Genomic DNA, 25,539 nt, shown 5'->3' with positions numbered 1-25,539 from the left:
TTTCTTTGCAAGTAAAAGAAATGACAATATCACCAAACAGTTGATTTAAGTTGTTCGGTTAGTGAAGCTTGTAAAGCTCCATTAATAGTGACGTTCAAGTCAAGTGACGTTTATTATAGCACATTTCAGCAAAAAGGCAAGCAAAGTGTTTTACACTAAACATAAAACATAATAGTAGCCAACTAAGAAACAAGCAATAAATATTACATTACAAAATCATAAAACAAATATACATCAAATATGTTGATCAATGTTCCATTTTCTGGTAATCAAAGGTAACTCTAAACAGCTGGGTGTATTTGCTGGTTTTAAAAGAATTTGGTATTTCTGCTATTTTGCAGTTTTCTAGAAGCTTGTTCCAGATTTGTGGTGCATAGAAGCTGAATGCTGCTTCTACATGTTTGGTTCTGGTTCTGGGGATGCAGAGCAGAACCAGAACCAGCATAGATATTAAAAATGAGGGACCCAGGACTGAACCTTGGGGTTCACCACATGTGACAGTCCGATGAAGCATTACATATCAAAGTCTCTGTTCTTTAGGTAAGATTCAAACCATTCAAGTACTGTACCAGAGAGACCAACTCAGTTCTCTTTAGAAACATGTCCTGGTTCACTGTGTCAAATACCGTGCTGAGGTCCAACAGAACCAGCACTGTGGTATATACAGCAGGTAGAGAAAGACACTGGACCTGCTAACTGCTAATGCCAAATACACACAACCTCCACTCTGTCCCCCCGCCTGGCCACTTTGATCACAGCCTCTTACAACGGCTTCCTGAATACACACCCAGAGTGCATGAACCTCCAGTGAGAGTCTACAGGACTACATCCAGATCACAGACTGGGAACCATGGAGACGACAATGACTGACTGACTCGCTGCTGATTACATTAACTTCTGTGTCTAGAACACAATACCTTTAGACTCATCCCAGTTTAAAGAATTCGTAGTTCCCTGTTTTTTTTTCCAAAAAAGCACTTTGTTCCCATTATTGGTTGGTAAAGTAACTAGAATCATATGTTCCAGTTATAAACGTGTGTATCCTGTGCTGCGGGATAAAGTAGTTGAGCTGGATGTTAGTTACAGAAACACTGATTACAACCACCAGAAATAGCTTTTTTGTTCATTTTCCTACAACCTGACTGTCTTGGTGTTCATAACAGAGGGGTTTGTTTTCTATGTCCCCTTCCATTATACCCCGCTGCATTTAAAGTACAGACAGTGTGTTTTGAAAATAAAACAAGGAAAAAAGAAAGTGGTTCTTTGTTTAATCAAAATTCAACACAAAGCAGCTGAATGTCACACCACTGACCCTGGTCAATGTCTCCTGGTCTCAGTGAAAACATAAAGAGTCCCTTGAGAAAGGCGAATGGAAACGAGCCAGCTGCTTCCCTGGAATGCCATCTCATTTCCTGGAGGACAAACATGTTTCATTTAACGCAAATTAATAACATACAGGCCTGCGAAGTGAAGTACAGCACAGTAACCATGGTCAGCCTGGAGATGATCACACATTCAAATTTACAAATAAAATAAATTATCTGAACATTATTATTGAAGATTTTAGAAAATTCTGACTTGATTCATTGAGATATTTTAAATAGAATATGTAGTTGTGACAATATGACTGAGGTGAATATTATGGAATTTTATGTCACCGATCAACACAAAGTTAAAGGAAAATATTAAGAATTATTATTATAAAAGCTATGAAAAAATTCCTAATTCTTGGAGTGGCTATGTGTTTTCTCAATATTTTCAGTGCAGCAGTTTACTTTCATGAATGCGGCCGCATTCTTCAAACTGAACTCATATTTATGGCAACTCAGATGGAGAAGAGAAATCACTCCAATACCAAATACAATTAACTCAAACAAAGCGAAAAATAAAAACAATCTGGATCCAAACAAAATCAAAAATACATCTCTCCTCCCTCTCATATAATGGATTTTTCCAATGAGGCTGATTGAAAACACCAGGTCCTTGTCAGCACTGCTCATGGGCGCGCTTCCATGGCAGCACATGACCAGGTGACCTCAAAGAGAAGAGAAGATTATTAAAATAAAGTAAATAAATCAAGTTACTTCCCCCAAACACAAAATACATTTACCAAATAAATTAGAATATATAAAGTACACATAAAAACAGCACCTGTTAGGGAGGGGGTAAATCCCTCACACTTCCCTCCCCTTCAGGAGACTCACTGTGTCCACAGCGAGACAAAAAGTCTGCAGCTGTATTCTCTTTTCTATTCCTGGAGTGTAACCTATCTTGAATCGTTAAGGTTGAAGAGACAGGAACCATCATGTGATGCCACTGTTTGTGTCTTTCATGGCCTCCAACCATTTCAGTGCCCGATGGTCAGTCTCAAGGATGAACTCTTGCCCCAGCAGATAATATCTGAGTGAGTCAATTGTCCATTTGAGAGCCAGACACTCCAGTTCCACCGCCGAATATTTGGTCTCTCGTGGAAACAACTTCCTACTAATTTAGGCGACTGGTTTCTTCCTCGCTTCTTCTCCCTGCAAAAGAACCCAACCAATTCCCCTGGCAGATTCATCAGTCTGAACTGTGAAGGGTAAAGAGAAGTTTGGGCTCTGAAGTGCAGGTTCTTGACAGTGCCTGCTTCAAATCCTGGAAGGCCCTCTCCTGTGCTTCTCCCCACACAATTTTTGCATTTGATGTCCCAGTGAGGTCAGAAAGAGGGGCTGCTCTAGCAGAAAAGTTCCTGATAAATCGACGATACCAACCTACCAGGCCCAAAAAGGACCTGACTTGTCTTCTGGTTCTTGGTCTCTCTGCCGCTTTGATTGCCTCCATCTTGTCTTTCACTGGCTTTATGACTCCTCCACTCAGGATGTGGCCTAAATATTGTAGTTCCTTTTTAGCCAATGCACATTTCTTGGGATGAACAGTCAGGCCAGCTTCATAGTAAATCATCATAGTAAATTTGTTTTCATGTCACTGAACTTGTTTTCACTGTAATCATCTCCCTTCTCTGCCTGATGGCTGTGTGAAAGAGAGGGACCTGGTTTAAATAAAAAGATGAATAAATCGATAACAGAGAGAAGCAACTGTGTAACCTGATCTCTTGCTTACAATAAATGATTGTGCACTTCATTCGTCCTGTCCATTTTCAATTGACCACCAAAAAGAAAAATAGAGTGATTAGTTTTATTTCAATTTATTTTTGAATTGGATATGAAGAAAGAAAAGACAAACATGCTTCTGAAGGGAAAGAAAACACACACACACACACACACACACACACCTACAGAAACACCAAGACAATTTCAAGTGGCTAATGCTCAAGTCCTCCTGGGCTTTCAGATTCAAATGGGCCGAGTAACCAGCTATTTAAAGGTCATGTGAAGCAGCAATGTCCCAAATGTGGATCCAGATAGAAAAGCAGACACTTTAGTTTCCTTTTCCGTTCTCATCTTTGTTCTCATTGAGAGCTCTTGATGCTCTCTTTCTTCCTCTCTTTTATTGAACTCTAATTGCTTTTATCACCAGTCAGATTAAATGGTTTTGTCATGAAGAGACCACTCAGGCTTTTCTGATGGAATTCACATAAGAGAATGTTTTATTTCTGTAACTGACTTCTTGAGGCTAAGACATAGAACAACAGTTCTCATTTCTGCAACTTTAGCCAGTGGAAATTCATTCATTTTGATTTTAATAAAACATGTTATCATGCTTCTCATGGTGCAATAGTTTAGTACTGGAAGTTCCCTGGTCACAGTAAGTTTATTTATTTATTGTTCTTGTGGTTTTCTGTGGGAGGAGGAGAAAGGAGATGGTCAGAGGAATGGCGATCACTATTTGCACAAAGGTAAAGTTAGGAAGTTGTTATGGTGTTACGGTTGCTGAGGCGGGTCAGGATCCTGGAGGAGGTAAGAATCACAACTCAGCTGTGATTAGCAGATGTTTGAGTTCATGGAAGGATGTTCTTTTCTGTTTTTAAATGCTAAATGGTGAAAGAAGGGCAGACAGCTGCTAGGAGTGCTTTTGGAGTAGCAACCAGGAAGTAGGAAAAAGAGCAATGTGAGCTCCAATCAGATGACTGGAGGAAGAACTAACCATCTGGCATCACTCTGCTGGAGTCCACTCCTTTAGAAGCTCCCTCTGCCAATCACATCCTGGAGAAAAGAAGACAACAAACAGCTTGACAGTCAAACTGTCAGGCTGTTGTGGTAAAGATGAAAGAATGTTCACATGTTGACTGGTCAAGACTCAGACCCAAATCTAACAGAGAATCTGAGGCAGAACTTCATGTTGACTCAAACTCTATCCAGCCTGACTGAGTCTGAGTTTTTGAGTCATGTCATCAAAGACTTGAACCTGTAACTGCTGTCAAAAGTTACTCTTCAGAGTATTGGCTTGGTGTATGTTCATGCGTGTGTGTGTGTGTGTGGGGGGGGGGGGTGTAGGTGTGTGTGTGTAGGTGTGTAGGTGTGTATTTGTATATGTTACATACAGAGGACCACTTTCCCCATTTTAACCAACAAAAGGAGGTTATTTGTGGAGCATCTGGAGCTTTTTCTGGTCCTCACTGTTTTTGCTCTTCACCTGTGCTCTACTAGTTGTATTTAGAGGTATGGAGTGAGTTAGTTTGGTTAAGGTTAGGGCTAGGGTAGGAATTGAGGTTATAACTTGACAAAAGAAGATTTAAAATCTGGGCATAAGAATACTTTTGCAAGGTACTTACTGCAAACTGCATGGAGCATGTCCAGAAGATAGAATCAATTACTTTACTGTTACTTAAAATTTTGAAACACATTGTTCATAGTTTCTTTGTGTTCTGTTTGTATTTCTCTCAAGCATATTTTTGCAAAAAGAGCAGGATCCAATATTCTGCCTGACTTTGTTCTTTTGTTCGTTGGGGTTCATTCTGTAACAAGTGGAGGAGGAAACGTGTTCTCATCAGGAACTGAAAGGAGGCTTTGTCTCCCTCTGAACACCTGGACAGGGTTATCTTAGAGGTTCCCTCCCTCTCCTCCTCTCACACTGCTTCAGTCTGTCCATCTTTTCAACCTGAACCACTCCCTCCACCCCGATGCAGATCTCCCTAAACTGTAACCACAAACAAGCACTTTAATGTAGAACTCTGTGATTCCCATGGTACTGAATTGGTTTTATAACGAATGACATTTTTGTAGGCTCTCGTGGCCTTAGAACCGTACATGGACAGGAAACAGGGAGGAGACAGAAGGAGAAGACATGCAGCGAAGGCCAGAGACCGGGAACAGACCCCAGGTTGAGAACCACAGCCTCAGCACATGGTGCTTCCAAGTGAGCCGCTCAGTGTCACACTGAAACATATATTTAATATATTTCCTTTTTTTTCTGAGTTTTACATTTCAGAGAAAACCATGGACAATAGTATTTACAAAAGTTGTAAATAGCTAGCTTAGAAACCAACTCGTACTTCCTCTTTCTTGATTTTGTTTTGTGATAAACAGTGTTTTCCCTTACACCGGAGCAGCATTAAAAACTGGTTCCCTACTAGTTCTTTGTAGACCAGATGGGAACCAGTGTCATCCATACATTCAGCCATGATGGTGAGGCATTTCTCCATGGTTACTAATGGTTAGATGATACCTTCTCCTTATTGCAATATTTGAAATCATCTTTCTTGTCATATTTACTTATAAAGTACATGAACATTAATCTTGCCTTGTAAAAAGTGTTAATTGCAAATTTGCAATTGCACCAAGGGCTGACAGTCATTATGACTGTCAGTAGCTATCCTTGACCACTGTATCTTTTGGTTTTGGTTGTTTTGATGTCCATCATGACGGAGTGGACAGAGCTCTGAACAGCGTGAGGTAATGTGGAAAAGGTCAACACAGGTTAGCTGAATATGGCGGTTCTGAGACAGCTCGTGATTCGAGCTGTCTTAACTTGACTTTATTGACTTGACTCAATAAAGTCAAGTCAAGTTTATTTGTATGACACAATTGCTGAAATTTGCTATGCAAAACATGATGTATGCTTTATATCATAAAAACATCACACAGTCACCAATTGCGAAACAAGCAATAAACATTACATTGTGTCAAATGCAACCATCCAAATAATAAATGCACATCAAATATGTCGATCAATCTTCCATTTACTACTAATCAAAGGCAACATCAAACCAGATTTTTAACCTTTAAAGAAACTCAGTGTTTCAGCTGTTTGGCAGTTGTTTTCTCTTTTTTTTTTTTTTTTTTTTTTTGGAAGTTTGTTCCAGATGCACCACAAATGTGAATAGGTTGATAAGTTGATGGATTGATGAGGCATCATGAAGCATTTCACCACATTGCTGAACTGATACTGTGTTGATCCTGTGTCACTGAATACTGACATCTGCTGGACCTTAAAAATCCCTGCAGGCAACCTAGTTGACACTATCAGCTGACACTGATTTGATAACCTACACTGTACAATATTACAAATTAAGTCAGTGTATTTTATATTGTATTATTTCATGTCTTCATTTAAATTTAAAATATTTTTTGTTACTTTCAATAAATAATGTGAACATGCATCACGGGTGAACGGGATGTGAATGAGGATGTGTGTGAACTGGGATTTTTTTAAATTAATTTTTTATTTTTTTAACAAATTTTTATTTATAAAATATGTTTTTCAATGTTTTGAAATTAAGTTTTGACACAGCTTCTCCAGCTGTAGAAACATTCGCTCACACGGCACAGATGAGGCTGAAGTGCAAAGAAATTGTAAGGACTACAATTTCTTAACTATATTATTTTCATCTAGCAATATTATTCCACAAATTCATAATGCCTCATCAGTTTGTATTACTTCTCAAACTGAATAAAACAAAACCATATTGTCTAAATTGCTTAATAATTTTATTTCAGAGACTAAAATACACAATCTTTTATGTAATTTTTTGCATGTATTAATTATTTTAATTATCTTAGGGTTAGGGTTAGGGTTAAGGAATTTTACTTGCTTTTGTGTTTACTGTCCAAGTATAATGCATTTGTTTCATTGCTTAAAAAGACTTTTAGAAGGCTTTCTTTCTTTATGCTATTAATCTATTAGATATAATTATTTCATTTGCTCCTACTTATATGCATAAGTCTAAGCTTTTGCTCACCCATGTTTTCAAACACAATCCTGAATTTATCACTCTGTCCTTTCTCTTGTCTTTTTGTTGGCTTGTCCAATCAGTTAGGTTCATTTGTGTGCATCATCATGGAGTTGCTGAGGTGAAAAATGGGCTTGCAAAACCTTGTTGTTCTGAGTAAACACCGACAAAAAGGAAAGGCGATGAAGAGGAAACAATAGCCGACTGTATGTGAGTGCAAGTATTTGCTAGCCTTTGTTCACCCAGATGGGTTCCTGCAAGGCCAGGTGCAAACTGAAGCAGATTTCTGGAAAACACTGCTACTTTTGATTTGTTGTTAATTACTGCAGATAGAGTTAATTTCACATTTTAAACCATAATGGACTTTTCTCTCATTATTCTCTATTTGACAAGGAAACAGTCAGCAGTGAATTTCTTGATCTAGGCTTCTGAATAAGAAATGAAGGCCCGTCATCACCGTTTCACTCTCAGATCAAAAAAACAAAAAAAGATTCCAAAAATAATGTTTTATCTTATTGTTTGAAATGACCATATTTAACTCTGCCTGGTTGTTGTCAGTGTAGAGAAGTATCAGAGTGACTGGAAGCAACTACTGTGTTTCGGTTTAGATTATCTTCATTTCTTCATGTGGTTTATACCAGGGGTGCTCAACTCTAAGCCTCGAGAGCTGGAGGGCCAGTGTCCTGCAACCTTTAGGTGTGCTTCTTCCTGTTCCAACACAGCTGAATATCAGTAAGCAGTCCAATTCTCCAGAGTTCTGCTCATGACACGAACATTTTAACTCAGATGTGCAGACACATTTAAAACCTGCCAGACTCTGACCCAAAAGGCCTGAACTGGAAGATCCCTGGTTCATACTGATGCATCAGAACATAGATATGTAAGGAAAACATTGATAGTCTGCAAAACTAGGTCAACAGTGGTGATAGTGAGGAATTTGTTCTGCAACCAACAGGTTGCCAGTTACAACACCCACTCTGTGTGTCTTTGTTGTGCCCTTAGGCAAGACACTTCACCTGCCTGGCAGCCAGAGCCTCCCTCTGTGGCTCCAATCCAGCAGCTTTCCACCGTTAGTGTGTGAATGACTGAATGTTGTGTGAAGCACTTTATCATCTGGACTAGATTAAGTGGTGTACAAGTACATGCCATTCACCAAAACAAACAAACATTGTCATATTTATTATTGCAATGTGTTAATTTGAGGTTTGGCTGATAAAAACAATTGCTGAAGTCTGTCTGCTAACTTTAGATTAATATTCTAAGCCTATTCTAAATACTTGGGACAAACTCTTTTTCACACTACTGTATGTGATAATTTAATAATTTAACCAGTATTGTTGTAGTTCAAGTTTTATTTGAGTTCTGAACAAAAAGCTTAAAAACAACAGAAGAGGCCTGGTTCTACCCCAGAGTTGGCAGGAACAAGGTTCCTGCTTGATTTGCAGGGGCGGAGTTGAGCTGCCAGGAGCTTCTCTGTGAGGAGGGGGTACACTTTAAAGGCAGTGAAGTGGAGAACGAGCAGCCAGACTCCAGCCTGCACTGCACTGGGACCTAAGCATGGCACAGAGGGGGACAACAAGGAACGGAGTGGCAGACAAGATCCCAGCTTCAGATCTACCTCAGCCTGTCAAAATCCAGCAAGTCAGATACACCAAGGTATGGAGCTGCACACACACATTTAAACCTGGAAAGAAAGCATCTCAAGGACATGTGGATTGGCTTCTCCACAGATTTTCATCAACAATGAGTGGCACACGTCCGCTAGTGGGAGGACGTTCCCAACTCGGAACCCGGCAACTGGGGACACAATCTGTGAGGTCCAAGAAGCAGACAAAGTAAGAACTCTGAAGAATCACTGAAAAGCCCAAAATTATCCAATTCAAATTCAAAAACACCCCTGGCAGATTTAGATTTAGAATAGTTTTAATTCAATCAGGAAGTTTGTTTCTCATAGAAAATGAAACAGACATCACTGAAAAGATTATAAAACCATCTAAAGTCAAGTGAAGTTTATTTGTATAGCTCATTTCTGAAACAAGGTAGTTCAAAGTGATTTGTATCATAAAATGGCATACAGTAACCAATTGTGAAACAAGCAATAAACATATTTTGTAAAATGCAATCACCAAAATAATCAATACCCATCAAATACGTTGATCAATATTTCACTTTCTACACATTAAACACAACTCTAAAGCACTGATTTAAAGCAGTGATTTGTTTCAGCTGTATTGCAATTTTCTGGAAGTTTGTTCCAGATTAGAGGAGAAATAAAACTAAATTCTGCTTCTCCATGTTTGGTTCTGGTTCAACCAATCAAGTCTATCGGTTGAACCAGGATCGATACCGGCTCTTTATCAGCCTTCCAGACATTTATGGTCTGGAAGGCTGATACAACAGCAGATCTTTAATGTAGTTTGGTGATTTATAAACTAACAATATTTTAAGGTCTGTTCTTTCAGTGGAAGGACTGTAGAACTGGGTGATGTTCTTGATCTTCCTGCTTTTAGTCAGAACTTGCTGAGACATTAGTCCTTTAATCCTGGAAATGCTCTTGATATAATGCAATGCTGATTTGTAACTGTCTTCATGTGTGTTTGACGGTTGACGTCCGAGCATCTCAGTATATCCAGGTTTTCAGTCCTGATCTCTAGTTTCTGACTGTAATAACTGAAGCTGTGTGTTGAGTCTAGATCGTTTCTCTAAGTTCAAAGATAATAACTTCAGTTTTGTTTCAGTTCAGATGAAAACAGTTGTGACACATCCACACATTTATCTGTTCTAAGCATCTGTTCATTGATTGGATGGCTCACGGTCACCTGGTGACATCGGAATCTAATGCTGTGTATTAACTAGTAACACCAATGTTACTAGTTATAAACTGAGCTAGAGGGACCATGCTTTGGTGAAGGCTGTAATGCTTCATGTGTGAAAGTACTTTTGTTGTGCTTCACCTTGACAGACAACAATTCTGAGTGCCACACTGCCGGATAAGACTCGTTAAAAAAAGGGCTAAATGTTTGGGTTAGGCAGAAATTCAGCTCAAATTATTGGAAATCAATACAAACTCCTAATATGAGTCAAAACACTAACTTGTGTGCGTGCGTGCGTGCGTGCGTGCGTGCATTTGCACGCATGTGTTTGCGCGCGTGTAGCTTGGTTTTAGTGTCGGGACCACATGCTACATTGTGTGGACTGAATGTTACTTATGGGGCCCAAAGGAAGAGGTGCTGTTTTGGGGTTATAGGTTAGGCTTAGAACTAATGCGTGAATTGAGTTTTGGTTGGTTTGATTATAAGAATCTATGGTTAAAGTCACAACTCTGACCTTCTGAAAATGTGAGGAACAGCTTTCAACCTGAGTGGATCCTGACTGATGTGCCTCCCTCTCCGGTGCAGGAGGATGTCAATAAGGCAGTCGCAGCAGCCAAAGCAGCCATGCAGCTGGACTCTGCTTGGCGGAAGATGGAGCCCCCCCGCAGGGGGAGGTTGCTGCACAAACTGGCGGACCTGGTGGAGAGGGACCGGAAACTGCTGGCGGTAAAACACCATCACAAAGGCACATATGACAGTAGACAAAAATATGTGGGGCATGTATGATCTTTTGGTATCACTTTATTTGAAGGAGTGTACATAAGACTGACATGACACTGTCATAAACATGACATAACACCTGTCATGAACATAAAGAAGTCTTTATGAATGTTTATGACAGTTGTCATGAAGTGTCATTCGGTAAATAATGACACTTTTAATGCTAAGTTGCTCTAAAAGATGCATTAAAAGTGCCAACTGTGCATGATTTTGTAAATTATGATAATTTAATGCAGAGCTTGAGGGTTCTGCGCAGTATCTCGGCTGTGCCTAGAACTGCACATTTCTGGACTGAGATGTCTGATGTTGTTCCTGGGATCTGTTTGAGCCACTGCTCCAGTTTGGGGGTGACTGCCCCGAGGGCCCCGATGACCACAGGCACCACTGTGGTCTTCACCTTCCAGGTCTTTTCCAGTTCCTCTCTGAGGCCCTGGTATTTCTCCAGTTTCTCATGCTCCTTTTTCCTTTTTCCTTTTTCACTTGGTATTGCTACATCCACTACAACAGCTTTCCTCTGTTCTTTATCCACCACCACAATGTCCGGTTGGTTCGCCATTACCATCTTGTCTGTCTGGATCTGGAAGTCCCACAGGATCTTAGCTCGGTCATTCTCCACCACCTTTGGGGGTGTTCCCCACGTCGATCTCGGGGCTTCCAGTCCATATTCTGCACAGATGTTCCTGTACACTATGCCCGCCACTTGGTTATGTCGTTCAATGTACGCTTTCCCTGCCAGCATCTTGCACCCTGCTGTTATGTGCTGGACTGTCTCAGAGGCCTCCTTGCACAATCTACACCTTGGGTCTTGTCTGGTGCGGTAGATCTGAGCCTCTATTGCTCTGGTGTTTAGGGCCTGTTCCTGGGCGGCCAGGATGAGGGCCTCTGTGCTGTCCTTGAGTCCAGCTTTCTCCAGCCATTGGTAGGATTTCCTGATATCAGCCAATTCAGTTATTTGTCGGTGGTACATCCCATGTAGGGGCTTGTCCTCCCATGATGGTTCCTCCAGCACCTCGTCCTCTGTTCCCCATTGCCTGAGACATTCGCTGAGCACATCGTCCGTTGAGGCTTTGTCCTCGATATATTTATGGATCTTGGATGTTTCATCCTGGACAGTGGCTCTCACACTCACTAGTCCTCTGCCTCCTTCCTTACGGCTTGTGTACAGTCTCAGGGTGCTGGATTTGGGGTGGAACCCTCCATACATGGTTAGTAGCTTCCGAGTCTTAACATCCGTGGCCTTCATCTCTTCCATTGGCCAGCTAATTATTCCGGCAGGGTATCTGATTAATGGTAAGGCATAGCTGTTTATTGCACAGATCTTGTTCTTGCCATTGAGCTGGCTTCTCAGGACTTGCCTTATTCGTTGGAGGTATTTGGCTGTGGCTCCTTTCCTTGTGACCTCATCGAGGTTGCCATTTGCTTGTGGTATTCCCAGGTATTTGTAGCTGTGCTCTATGTCTGCTATTGTTCCCTCTGGGAGTGAGACCCCTTCTGTGCGGACGACCTTCCCTCTCTTTGTAACCATCCGACATCCCAATGTCAGTGCTGTAGATCCTGGTGGTGTGGATCAGTGAGTCGATGTCTCGCTCGCTCTTGGCGTACAGCTTGATGGTGACTGATTGTGGCCCCATTCTTGAGTCGGTATCTGTAGCCAGTCTTGTTGATGATCTGGCTGAGGGGGTTCAGGCCTATGCAGAACAGCAGTGGGGACAGAGCATCTTGTGCAAGTGGTTTGTATGTGGCGTTTGGCTCCTCTGCTATTTATGCCGATGCCCTTCTGTGCCGTGCTCATGTATTTATCCATGTGTCCACTTATCTTAGCCGCTATGATGCCTGACATGAGCTTCCATGTTGTAGAGAGACAGGTTATTGGCCGATAGTTGGACGGGACTGAACCCTTTGAGGGATCCTTCTGGATCAGGATTGTGCGCCTTTCAGTTAACCATTCAGGGTGAGTCCCATTCTGTAGCAGCAGGTATGGGCATCTGGGTGTACTTCTTGGGTACTGATCTTTTCATTCCCTTCCCTTCCCGTCTTTTCCATGGTGGATATTGGGTCTCATGGTTGCTCTTATAGCCAAGCATCTCAAGGATCACTGATGCTGAGTTGTATATCAATTCATTGGTTTCAGTTATGGTGTTGGTAGGGATCGTTCTCAATGCTGCATTCACATCTTCAATGAGATTTTCTGATGGTACTTCACTCAGCCGTTGTAATTGGCATCGGGGTTGTCTGGTATATATATATATATATATATATTATATATATATATATATATATATATATATATATATATATATATATATATATATATATATATATATATATATATATATATATATATATATATATATATTTCAGGACATGGGATTAAAAAAGCACTATAAGGCAGTAATTACTATATTTTTCTAATATTGTAAAATTAGAAAAAATGTACTATAAAATAAAATATAATAAGTTCAACTGCATCTTTTCTTTATTCCTCAGACCTTGGAGACACTGGACACAGGAAAGCCATTTCTCCAAGCTTTCTTCACTGATCTGGAAGGTAGCATCAAAACGTTGCACTACTACGGAGGCTGGGCTGATAAGATTCATGGCAAAAGTGTGCCTGTGGGTGAGTGTGTGTGGAATCTGTCCTCTAGCTGTTAGCTTGTAGTTCCAAAGATTTAAAGACAAAGACAATATCAATTTGTCCAGCAAATGTACAAACAAATCCCCACACAGGACAGCAGTGGATAAGTGGGGAGAATATTCTTCCTATAATTGGTAAATCGGTGGGTTTGATTCCAGTTTCCCTCCCTGCCATGTCAGTGCCCTCTTGGCCAAGGCCTCTAGCCCCTTTTTCCCTACCAGTCTGTGTATGGATGTATTTGGATGCTTAGAGAGGTCAAAATGAACAGAAACCCACAATATAATGTAAGTTCAGTCAATAAATTATTCTTTATAGTCTAAGTAAGCCTTCCATCACTATAGATGATGGGACATGCAGTCCAACACAGCTGAGGAAAACAAATGGGATGAATGGCTTTATGAGAACTAACACAATAGCCAGAAATCTAAATGATCACTTTACATAACCCAATTCAAGAATGAGTCAAATTAGAAAGCTGTATGTGGCTGTGAAACTCAATACCGTGGTAACAGAAAAACTGTAAATGTAGTATAAGTAGAGATTTGTGAACTACAAATATTTAAAACATTTGTAACACTGACTTGGTTTAGGAGACTGTATGGACGACAAAATCTGAGTTCTATATGTACAGAACAATAGGTCACAGCATGCTGATTTTCCTCACAACCACTACGTGAAATATGATTTTGGTCAAACACAAGACCGGAGGTATTCATGAAATGACAATAACTTTTTTCTTTTTATTTTTTTTTACAGATGAAACTTTTCTGTGCTTAACCAGACATGAACCTATTGGTATTTGTGGAGCCATTATTCCAGTAGGTATTTGAAGAAAAAGGTCAAAACATAGTCATTGGCGGTCAGAAACAACGAGTCATGGTGTGTTTTAAAGTGAAGCCGATTGCGGCAAATGAGAGATGTAAAGTTCAGTTGTAGAATTAATGAAGAAAAAAATTAAAAAGAGTACACCAAAGAAATCAAAAACAATAGACTACACAGGGGACTAGAAAATGAATCCAGCATAAAATAATAACTAAACTAAAGAAACGTAAATAAAATACAGAGGCAACAAATAACTAAAAACAAGACATAAACTAGACGTACTAAGGAAAAACTGAAGTGGAAATAGAAACAAGGCAGAACTAATAGAAAAAAAGAAAAAACACAGAAAAGCGACAAATCCCAAAACCAAACAACCCCAGATTCTAAAAGGACAATTCATAGAGCGTTTTATGTTATGAGACCTCCAAATTTAGGAACATGTTTGGGATGATATTATCAACGCAGAAGGAACAGTTTTGTCTTGAGTTATTCATAGTCTGGCAGATTTAAATTTAAAATTAATTCCATTCAACCAAGAAGTTTGTTTTAATGAGAAATTGGACACAGTACATTTCTGAATATAAGATTATATAAAAATAAAATATTCTGGTTTTATTCACTTTTTATTTTTGTTTTTACGAAACATTTACATATTGAAAATCATTTGTGCCATTTTCAATAATTCATTGAAAAATCTTAGCTGACAATACTGCAGATTTGCATGTCTCCAATGGTATCTTGATGTTTTTAACTTTGGTGATGAATTCCAAGTCTTTGTGGTTGACGGGCCTCCATACCATCAGAGAATGAAATGCAGTTACTAGGATAGTCCAGTAGATCACTTTACAATCATCCAGTTAGAAAAGTCTGGATGGAATGAAGATCAGAATGGATAGGACAGAACATTGAAGGTGGTGAAAGAATGAATTAAAACCACCACAGAGCAATAAACATGACAAATGAATTCATTTAGAAAATGTTTTAAAAAAGAAAGTCATTACCAACCAAAGCAACAAATGTATTTCAGAGTTCAACACACGTTCCATTTTCTTATGCGTGGTTCAATTTATGGATTAATTTAACTAATATTCATGATTTTATGTCTGTGAATCACTTCAGTCATCTGCATCTGATAAGAATTTCATGTCCATAAGTGCATTAAACACAGAGAGGAACGTTGACATGTCTGCTATATATTTTCACTGCTGTAAATTCTCTCACTGGCTTTTTTTTGTTTGTTTGTTTTTTGGTCTCCACCAGTGGAACTTCCCTCTGCTGATGCTCATGTGGAAGTTAGCACCGGCCCTGAGTTGTGGAAACACTGTGGTCATCAAACCGGCAGAGCAGACCCCACTTACTGCGCTGCACATTGGATCACTGATCAAAGAGGTCTGATTCCAAAACTGAGAGAATATTATTGTTTGTTTGTTTCAACAAAAATGTTTAAGGGAAATAATAGTTGGTGCCCAGATTCTCATGGAAAATGCCTGCAGCTTTATTAGGTTTCTTTCATAGCCACCGTGAGGTGAGCTCACCCTGCCTCTGGAGAAATCCTGTGGAACTCCTAAATATTTTTGACCTGAAACTATTGATGTGCTTGAAACATTAAGCACATCAATAGTTCATTAAATGAATGACTTCTTAAACAGATTTTTAAAAAATATTTTATTCTTAACAAATAGTTGTGGTCAGACATTTACATACAGACATGGACAGAAACAAACCTGGCCCAAGGTTGTCTGAGGCCTTAAACAGAATATGGGTAACATTTTATTTGAAGGGGTGTGCATAAGACTGACATGACACTGTCATAAACATGACATAACATCTGTCATGAACATAAAGAAGTCTTTATGAATGTTTATGACTGTTGTAATGAAGTGTCATTTGGTAAATAATGACACTTTTAATGCAAAGTTGCTCTAAAAGTTGCATTAAAAGTTCATTAATAGTGCCAACTTTGCTTTGATTTTGTAAATTATGATAATTTAATGCAAAGTTGGCACTTTTAATGGACTTTCAATGTAATGCTCTACAGCAAGTGATGGCAAAGCGGGGCGTCATCACGACTTTACACAGTGTGTCTTTACCTCTGCGGCAGAGGCTCCACCGAACCCCTGAGACCGACTCATCGAACCCCTGGGGTTCGATCGAACCCAAGAACCACTGCCATAGACCAATGAGCCTCCCTCTCATTGGTCTAGGGCAGAGGTTCCCAAACTGTGGGGCGCGCCCCCTAGGGGGGTAGGGGGGGGGGGCGCGGGAAGCCGTCTGGATGAAAAAAAAAACAAAACATGAACACTGTATGCGCTGGGTTTTTACCTTAGAATGGCCTGTTATTCCTATGTCAATTTGATACAGTAGAGGCTTCCACACTTCCCATATTTGTGTTCTCTGTCACTTTTATCAGCAGATAAAACTGTTTAATCAGTTGTTAACATGTTGTAACCTGTTTTTCCGAGCCGCCTTTAAACGCAACATGAGCGCTACGACGCTCGCGCTGGGTTTACACCTGTGAAGGAGAGCTGCTGCTGCTGTGCGGAGCTACGTAGGTTTGTGTTAGAATCACGGCAGCAAACCGGAAAAACGCAAAGAACTTTTCAGTTTTTCCCTCCAAACTAACCGACTGAGTTGAGTAAAGCTGTTGGATGCAGGTAATGTTAGCTAAAAGATGACTAGCTAATATCAATACAGAACCGTAAGCTTAACAAGTACCTTGTAGGCTACCGATGTTGGTGTCTATTTTCAGCTACATACATTCATTTTGCCCCCCAAAAAGTCGATCCCGCCCCCTCCCCCCGTCACACGCGTCGTTTCAACCAGACAGCCATTTGTAATCCATAAGGGGGGGGGGGGCGCAGAAAATGTTTGTAAACCACTGGGGGGGCGCAGAAGAAAAAGTTTGGGAACCACTGGTCTAGGGTGTGAGTTCTGTGTCCTACATTAGCATGCTCTCTGGATGTCCATTTCAGGCAGGCTTCCCTCCTGGAGTGGTGAACATCATTCCAGGGTTTGGATCCACAGCCGGAGCAGCGATTGCCAGCCATGAAGGCATTGATAAAGTGGCATTCACCGGTTCCACAGAGGTCTGTGACTGCATGACAAAACGTTTCTGCTGCACACAGTAATTACGCTTTTGTGAATTTGATGAACTGATCAAAAGTAAAAAAAAAAAACAAAAGATGTCCCTTTGTACTAATCTCCCTTGTATTTGAACTTAATAGACCCACAGCTCACAGCTACAGGTTTTTAGGGGCAAGTCTCCTCCAGCTTTACTCATTTAAAGACTTTAAATGTTGCCAATTACTCTGCACAAAAGTTCACATTAGCTGAATTTGCCTGGGCAGTCTCTATTAAAATGCATTTTCAACTCGTTACAGATTTTCAGTTATATTAGTTCACGGATTAGACCCTAAACATGGAACTAATCCATGTTTAGGGTCGTTGTCCTTCTGGAAGTTGAACCGCCACCTCAGTCTTTTATTGCCTCTAACAGATTTCTTCTACGATTGTCCCTCAATTAAGCATCATCCATTTTTCCAAGCACTTTTACTTGCTTCCTTGTTCTGCTAAAGGAAAGCATCCCTACAACATGATGCTGCCACTGCCATCATGGTGGCAGTGGCCACCATGATGGTATAGGTTTTGGTCTCACTTGACTAGAGCATTTTCTTTCATATGATCACTGTGTCCAGGCTTGTAGTAAAATGAAGACAGACAACTTTTCTTTTATGGTTTTCTTTGCCACTTATGAACCACCAGATCTGAACATCTTTTGAATACAACTGACTACATTGGATACTGTTTAGCTGTTTCCAAATCTAGGAGGGGGCGAAACATACAGTATGCACACCACACTTTATGAAGTGTTTTATTAGTAAAACACTTTAAAAAACATCTATAATATTCCTCAAATCCATACAGTTATGCACCACTTTGACTTTACAGCTGAATACCAAAGAACTACTTAAAACTACAAGAGGTATGAATACTTTTGCATTGCAGTGATCTGCATCAGTTGATGTGAAACTTTCTACAGCAATTTAATGTTTGTTTTTTTTTATCTTCATTATATAAAAATTGTTTCTTGCTCATGGATTCACATATTTCTACCAACAGATGTGTTTACAGTCTTACGGCAGTTTTACCATTTTCTTCCAGGTGGGCCAACTGATCAAAGAGGCTGCAGCCAAAAGTAATCTGAAGAGAGTCACTTTGGAGCTGGGAGGGAAGAACCCTTGTATTGTGTTTGCTGACTGTGACTGTAAGTAAAATTATCCTTGCTTTTTTATGCTGCTTGACATGCCCTAAGGTGTGTGTGCATGTGTGTGTGTGTGCATGTGCGTGTGCATGTGTGTGTGTGCATGTGTGTGTGTGTGTGTGTGTGCATGTGCGTGTATGTGCGTGTGTGTGTGTGTGTGTGTGTGTGCGTGCGTGTGTGTGTGTGTGTATGCGTGTGTGTACTTAAACCATTAGGGATCATTTCTGGTATAATTACTAACCTTCTGAAGATCGTTGGCCCTTCCTTGTTGGAAGTTGTGGCCACCAAGTTATTAGTTTCAGTGGGTAATTACTTTTTTCACAAATAGCCAAGATGATTTTTATCTTTTTTCTTTTGAAATGAAATAATCATTTTAAAATTACACTTGTATTTTCTCAGGACGTCTTTGTCTGATTTAAACCTTTGTCTTTGACTTCAAATTAGCAGAGGGGTCTTAGACTTTATGAAATAACTGCCAGGTAGCTCTGAGATGAACATATTGTGATTTGTGGAAGAGTTTTTGTTTTTGTAGAACCATGCAGATCACTGATCAACTGAACTCTGACCTAGAGATGGTGTCATTTCTTCTTAAATTTGCATTTATTTCTGTCTGTGTCTGTGTGTGTGTGTGTGTGTGTGTGTGTGTGTGTGTGTGTGTGTGTGTGTGTGTGTGTGTGTGTGTGTGTGTGTGTGTGTGCATGTGTGTGTGTGTGTGTACATGCGTGTGCGTGCAGTGCAGATGGCTGTGGAGGAAATTCAAAAAGGAGCTTTTTACAACCAAGGCCAGTGCTGCACAGCTGCATCACGTGTCTTTGTGCAGGACAGGATTTATGAGGAGTTTGTGCGCCGAAGCATAGAAAATGCCAAGAAGATTGTCATAGGAGACCCACTGGACCCCCAGACAACACACGGGCCACAGGTGTCAGAGCTTCCAAATTTAAAAATATAATTTAAAAAATCATGAAAGCACATTTATGAATTGGCACTGTAAAATACATGACTGACTTTCACCATGTAATAACTAAGATTGAATGAAAATCCACCCATCCATCCATCCATCCATCCATCCATCCATCCATCCATCCATCCATCCATCCATCCATCCATCCATCCATCCATCCATCCATCCATCCATCCATCCATCCATCCATCCTTTCGTTCATTCGTTCATTCATTCGTTCATTCATTCAATAATTCATTTCTAGCTTTCTGTTCATCTTTTAAACTCTCCACCTGGTCAGTCCTACATATTTAGTTTTATATTGTTAAATATATGTATATAATTGAATCAGGAATTTTGTAGAATCACTTGCAAATCCAAAGTAAACATTTTTATTCATTCATTGTTTTTTGCCTTCTCTATTACTACTAGATTGACCAACAACAGTTTGAAAAAATAATTGGCCTGATAGAAAGTGGGAAAAAAGAAGGTGCCAAGCTGGAATACGGTGGAGGAGCTGTGGGAGAAAATAGTCTCTTTATTCATCCCACCATCTTCTCCGAGGTCAAAGACAGCATGAGGATCGCCAAGGAAGAGGTTGCAGCACTATGCACTGTGTTATGGATGAAAGTGTGAAAAAGAAAAGCCACATGAGACACTTTGTAATAAAACACCCAGAAGAGAAAAACAGGCTGAATATCTGATATTTTGCAGTGAAACAAGCCAAACTCCTAAGTCACAAACATTTGAGTGACAGAGTATCAACCATCCCAGGGCTAGTGGTACCCGAAAAATTAATTGTCAAAATGTCGACTTTATAAAGAATTTAGCATTGTACAATGCCGATTTTTTTTCTCTTCATTTATAAAGCTTCATTTATATATTTGTGATTTCAGATCTTTGGGCCTGTGCTCTGTATATTCAGCTTTAAGAGCAAACAGGAAGTCATAGAGAGGGCCAACAACTCTCAGTATGGCTTGGTGTCTGCTGTGTTCACAACAAGTATGGACAGAGCTCTGTCTGTGTCTGGAGCCCTGGAGACTGGAACTGTCTGGTAACCTTCTTTTCTTCTATTCAGTGGACAATTACAAACTTCTGAATTCCTGTGCATTAACTGAAGCACATTTTGAGCAAAAAACTCAAAAGACTTCATTGAAGGCAGTTAGACATTCACTCAGTTTTCCCTGACGATGTTTTAACACCTATCCAGGAATCTTTTTCAGTTCTGGAGGAAACTTCACCAAGTTATGAAAAACCAGACGATCAATATCTGCTTCAATGAGTGCTGCAAACTGAAACACATGTTCTATCACATCACCCATATGAAAAATAATTATGTCAGGAGTTACAATGTTTTTTTGTTTGTTTGTTTGTTTTTAAATAAAGTTGCTAACCTTCAGCTCACTGATGAACTGATTGTAGGTCGCTATTTCTTTGTTATGGCCGGTGGCTTGTAGATTTGTAATATGAACCAAATATTATACAGAAGTTAAAGAGTGAAGACGCCGCCTCTCCTAATTTGCATAATAAGAGAGAAATGATTTTGGTGAAGTAAAAATAGGGGACAGAAAAATTTAAAAAATACCACATGGTAGTAAAATTACTTCTGAAAAAAAATTAAAGGGGAAATTAAAGAGACTATTGAATCTTTGTAACTCTGTCACCTATCATGCGAGGCGCCATGTCAGATGTCAGAAGTGAGCAAACGGAGTACTGAAAGGAGTCTCTGAGATTGATTTCCCATGTTGACTTTGCCAGTACAGCCATGGCTTCTACTAGTTCAGATTGAATGAATTTGTCTGTGATAGTAGTTAAGTTTAGTTACCTAGTTGGGTCTCATAAACGGTGGTATTTACAAAAGTTGGAAACATCTAACTTAGAAACCGACCATACCTTCTTCTTTGTTGATTTCATCAAATTGCTGACTTTGCCTAAATTCACATGATTTATGCCACTATGTAGTTATATGTTTCCTGTTACACTGCATACAAAAGTCTAGATGGGTACGTTTTTCGTATGTTGTAGGCTACATGATGATGGGGCATTTTCTCCATGGTTGCTAATGGTTTGTTGCATACCTTCTCCATAATGCCACATTTGGTTGCATCTTACTAATTGTACTTTTCGTGTGGATGATATGAAAGAACTTGTGTTTCAGTGAACGTTAGTCTTACCTTGTAAAGTATTTTCTGCAAATCCACGAATACACAGAGGACTGCCTTTCAGATATTTCTTAGTATTGACAGCTGCTATCCATCTCCATATTCTTTCCCTGTTAAAAGGTTTAGGATAAAATAAGTTTAGTTTGCATCCTTGTCTGTTTGTTCAGCTGGCCACACAACACCATGTGACCATTTCTACGGTCAAATCCACTTACTAAAAGCATTGTTAGGTTAGTAACTGTATAATTTTTGATAAGCTTTACAGGAAGTGATGCCTGTTTTTAGTCAAACATCTGAAGATTTTGACGCCACGTGCAAAGGGTCAATAACAAAAAGAAAAAATGTGAATTTTGTTTTTAAACAGTAAATTCATAGTACAGTATGTGCTTAAATATATAGTTGCAACTTAAATGAAAAATTTAAAGTTCAATTAACTTAAAATAGTGAGGTATCCTTTTTGAAATTAATTGGTGTGTTTTATTTATTGAGCCATATATTTATTTCTGCTTTTATTTTCCATTCCGTCAATTTCAGTTCTCTGGTCTGTTGCAGATATTGTGTAACACAAAGAAATATTGAAATAATAATAATAATAATAATAATAATAAAAATAATAATAATAGTTTTTAAAAAATCATTGAGGTTTATCCTTCTCTGTCTGTCTCAAGGATAAACTGCTATAATGCCATGCATGTCCAGACTCCATTTGGAGGATACAAGATGTCAGGAAATGGAAGAGAGCTGTAAGAAGCGTCAGGATTTAATTATTTTACTTCCTTTGTCCTACGCCGCCTGAACTTCTTTCTCTGGTCTGTCTGATCTCTCCAGAGGGGAATATGCCCTTGCAGAATACTCTGAGGTAAAAACTGTAACCTTCAAGATGAATGATTCCATGTGAGCGGAGCTGGGAAGGTCCATGCCACCCTGCACTGTCCTGATCCTTATGTCATCCAGTTTTAAAACTATAGAGCATCAGAATTTTTGATTTAGATTGTTGTAATTTCCAGGTTGTGAACGCTAAAAGAAAATATTTGGGTTAGAAATGATATGCCTTCAGAAAGCATTCATCTCTTTTAGCATTTTTCACATCTTTATTTAATTTTATTAACATATTAACATGTTTGTAGACAATATCAAAAACGATTTATTCACAGGAAGAATTTTAAAGCTGAAGATTAAATAAAGTGTGCACAGGTGATATTATGTTTATCTCCTGAATTTCCTGAAGTTTTTCAGATTTTTTTTTACTGTTGTGGATCAATGTTCTACATGACTGCAGCATGCTGCCACCACCATGCTTTGCTGGGGAGATGCTAATCTGAGAGTGAAGTTACTCTGAAAATGAGTAAACGTAACAGCGCTGCGCCCATATGAAGCATCTCAGGTGGTAGGTGTTTCCTCCTGCAAGAAAACAGTTGGCATTCACTAAGATAAATTAATAAAAAATTATGTGTTGAGTGTAAGAATAGTGTGAAAGTTAGATTTCTGAGACCAGTTACCCAGTGGCCTCCCTCTTTCTTGTGTGCTATGTATAAATGCCAGGAAGAAATGGTTAATTATCCAGCAGTCACAGCTGATTTCAGCTGTTAATGAAATAAGCTGTGTTTCAATGTTAACTGACCAGGATAAAATAATTCATTATTTGTTATAATTCACTAAAATGTATTGTGAAAATCACAGTAAACAATGAAATAGGGTTTATTTATTTATTTATTTAACACGACATTTACTGATTAAAAGTGCTGGTTTATTATTATGTCTCTTTTTGAAGAAGTCTCCTGGTCTGCTGTTTGTAGCTGTGGGCGTGGTGTTATTTTAGGAATGAATAGCGGAACTACATGTTGTTTTGAAGCCCAACTACTCCTCCGTACGCATGTGTAACAGCGGCGTGTGTCCGGGTTGGAGAGTTCGGATCTGAGATTTAGGAAGTGGACTTGAAGTTTAGAGCCGGAGCAGGAAAGGTCCAGGTTACTGTCTGACGCGGCGCAACACTGCGGGAATAATGCTGTCCTGTCGGGAGGAAAGCTGGACATGTCAGCCTGGAGGTAAGCCGGGTGTTTTTGACTGAGGAAATGCGCTGTGGTCTGGGACGGCAGCCCAGAAGAGGTGGCTGCTGGTTCTCCGCCGAGAGTTCCAGATTCTGAAGCTGGATTTAGTTGACGCGTCATGGAAACACTTAAAAATTTATACAAAATGGAAACAAATAACAAATCCAAACCTCCGGAATTACTGACCCAAAAACTTATTCAGATTTCCTTTCAGCATTCGAGACAACTATCTTGATAAGATGGCGTAGTAACCGTTTGTAGAGCTGGAAAAGTGTCGCAGTTAATTTGCGCATCAACGCGGACGCTAAATCGTGTCAGACAGACATCCCCTCCTGTAAATACGTAAAGTGAAATGTGATGCAAAGTATTTACGTAACTCTGCTATTAAATAGTGATAGTCTGGTCTCAATACAGAGCGAAATGGTACAATTAACCCCATAGTCCGGGTCAGGTGGAGCATACATGAGTGAGCTGTAACATAGTAGTCTACTGACAATATCTTCCCATTGAAACATTTTTAAAGCTGCAATGCAAACTTTTATTTAAAAAATATGTTCTTTACACATTTGTTAAACCTGTCACTATGTCGTGACAGAATTGTACAAACCGGATTCCAAAAAAGTTGGACACTAAACAAATTGTAAATAAAAACTGAATGCAATGATGTGGAGATGGCAAATGTCAATATTTTATTCGTAATAGAACATAGATGGCAGATCAAAAGTTTAATCTGAGTAAATGTAAAATTTTAAAGGAAAAATATGTTGATTCAAAATTTCACAGTGTCTACAAATCCCAAAAAAGTTGGGACAAGTAGCAATAAGTGGCTGGAAAAAGGAAATTGAACATATAACAAACAGCTGGAAGACCAATTAACACTAATTAGGTCAATTGACAACATGATTGGGTATAAAAAGAGCTTCTTAGAGTGTCAGTGTCTCTCTGAAGCCAAGATGGTAAGAGGATCACCGATTCTACCATTGTTGCGCAGAAAGATAGTGCAGCAATACCAGAATGGTCAGGCACGTGCAGAGGGTGGTGTGGGGGCTTGAGCACCTGCCCTTTTTGCTCCTTGCCCCAAAGTGCCCTTTTGGTCAATTTTTTTTTTTTTTTTTTTTTTGTTGGTATTATTTTCAAAGCCCTCTTCTGACACATAACATGTACTAAAATTATTTTATTTATTTATTTATTTTTTTGTACAACATAATAGGCCTTCCAGTCACCTTGTTACCTTTGACCTTTTGCCCGTGACGCATGACGCAGTTGCCTCTCGCGCAGTGAGATAAGGCGGCTAACTGGAGCTCAGCATAGCGAACGTTCCAGATTACAGAACAGTTTTTGTATTAAAAAACGTTTTTGGTGAATAAAGTGGAGTAGACTTGCTACTTGTCAGATGACGGAAAACGTTGAAAGTATCGTTTCTGCTTCAGCACGGAGTCGCGGTTTAAACAGAGAGGTAATGAAATACAACAGACACTGACAGGCCTCTACGTCTGGCTTACTCTGAAGAACTACTGAGCGGGAGGAGACAGCCAGGTGAGGGAAAACTGTTATCTATCGATTCAGTATTTTTATCATACAGACATTAGGCTGTTGTTGTGCTATTAGCTAGCTGCTAGCTACGACTTTGCTAGCAAAGCTAGATAACTATAAAGCTTCTTACCTGTGTACGAGGCACATCGCCCGTCCAAAACTTATCATCTCCATAATGGATATATGTCCGATATTCTAATTTCCTTTGCTGCATAATGTACATTGCATTTATTCTGGCGTTAGGTAAATGCGTCTTGAAAGAGAATAGCACTTAAATAAAAGTCCAACAAGGATATTAATTTAGAATTAAAAATAACTCACCCTGAATTACCATGATAGATATAATGTATGTCATTAATGAAGGGGAAAAAACTCAACCCAGACTTTAAGTTTAGGGTCTGGTTCGCAGAGTATGTAGTTAAATTTTTTCCCCAATT

General features: G+C 39.4%; 2 protein-coding genes across 3 annotated transcripts in view; both read left to right on the top strand.

Moving 5' to 3' along the window:
• Positions 1–8,572: 8,572 nt before the first annotated feature.
• LOC148160141 (retinaldehyde dehydrogenase 3-like) lies at positions 8,573–22,579 on the top strand. The gene is made up of 13 exons (XM_088004087.1): positions 8,573–8,764; positions 8,839–8,943; positions 10,507–10,647; positions 13,189–13,318; positions 14,093–14,154; positions 15,419–15,547; positions 17,131–17,244; positions 18,320–18,422; positions 19,154–19,338; positions 19,792–19,956; positions 20,256–20,413; positions 22,190–22,264; positions 22,350–22,579. Exons 1-13 carry the CDS (start codon positions 8,666–8,668, stop codon positions 22,417–22,419), a joined length of 1,536 nt encoding a protein of 511 aa, XP_087860213.1. The 5' UTR covers positions 8,573–8,665; the 3' UTR covers positions 22,420–22,579.
• A 792-nt stretch (positions 22,580–23,371) lies between these two features.
• Positions 23,372–25,539, top strand: part of LOC148160140 (leucine-rich repeat serine/threonine-protein kinase 1-like) — a 62,588-nt gene continuing 60,420 nt past the window's right edge. The window contains exon 1 of one of the 2 annotated variants that reach the window (XM_088004086.1): positions 23,372–23,566. The gene's annotated coding sequence lies outside the window, so the exon portion shown is untranslated. The remainder of the gene's footprint in view (positions 23,567–25,539) is intronic. The other variant, XM_088004085.1, reaches the window with a different exon arrangement.

Source organism: Poecilia mexicana, unplaced genomic scaffold, assembly GCF_051168715.1.
Source record: "Poecilia mexicana isolate PSO_F unplaced genomic scaffold, ASM5116871v1 scaffold_3, whole genome shotgun sequence".
Lineage (NCBI taxonomy): Eukaryota > Metazoa > Chordata > Actinopteri > Cyprinodontiformes > Poeciliidae > Poecilia > Poecilia mexicana.
The sequence above is the reverse complement of the archived record's forward strand: the minus strand, read 5'-3'. Positions and strand labels throughout refer to the sequence as shown.

Coding starts and splice junctions, on each gene's coding strand:
- LOC148160141 (XM_088004087.1), top strand. CDS start 8,666: ATGGCACAGAGGGGGACAACAAGGAACGGAGTGGCAGACAAGATCCCA. Junction 8,944..10,506: donor AGGTCCAAGAAGCAGACAAA/GTAAGAACTCTG, acceptor TCTCCGGTGCAG/GAGGATGTCAATAAGGCAGT. Junction 15,548..17,130: donor TTGGATCACTGATCAAAGAG/GTCTGATTCCAA, acceptor TGTCCATTTCAG/GCAGGCTTCCCTCCTGGAGT.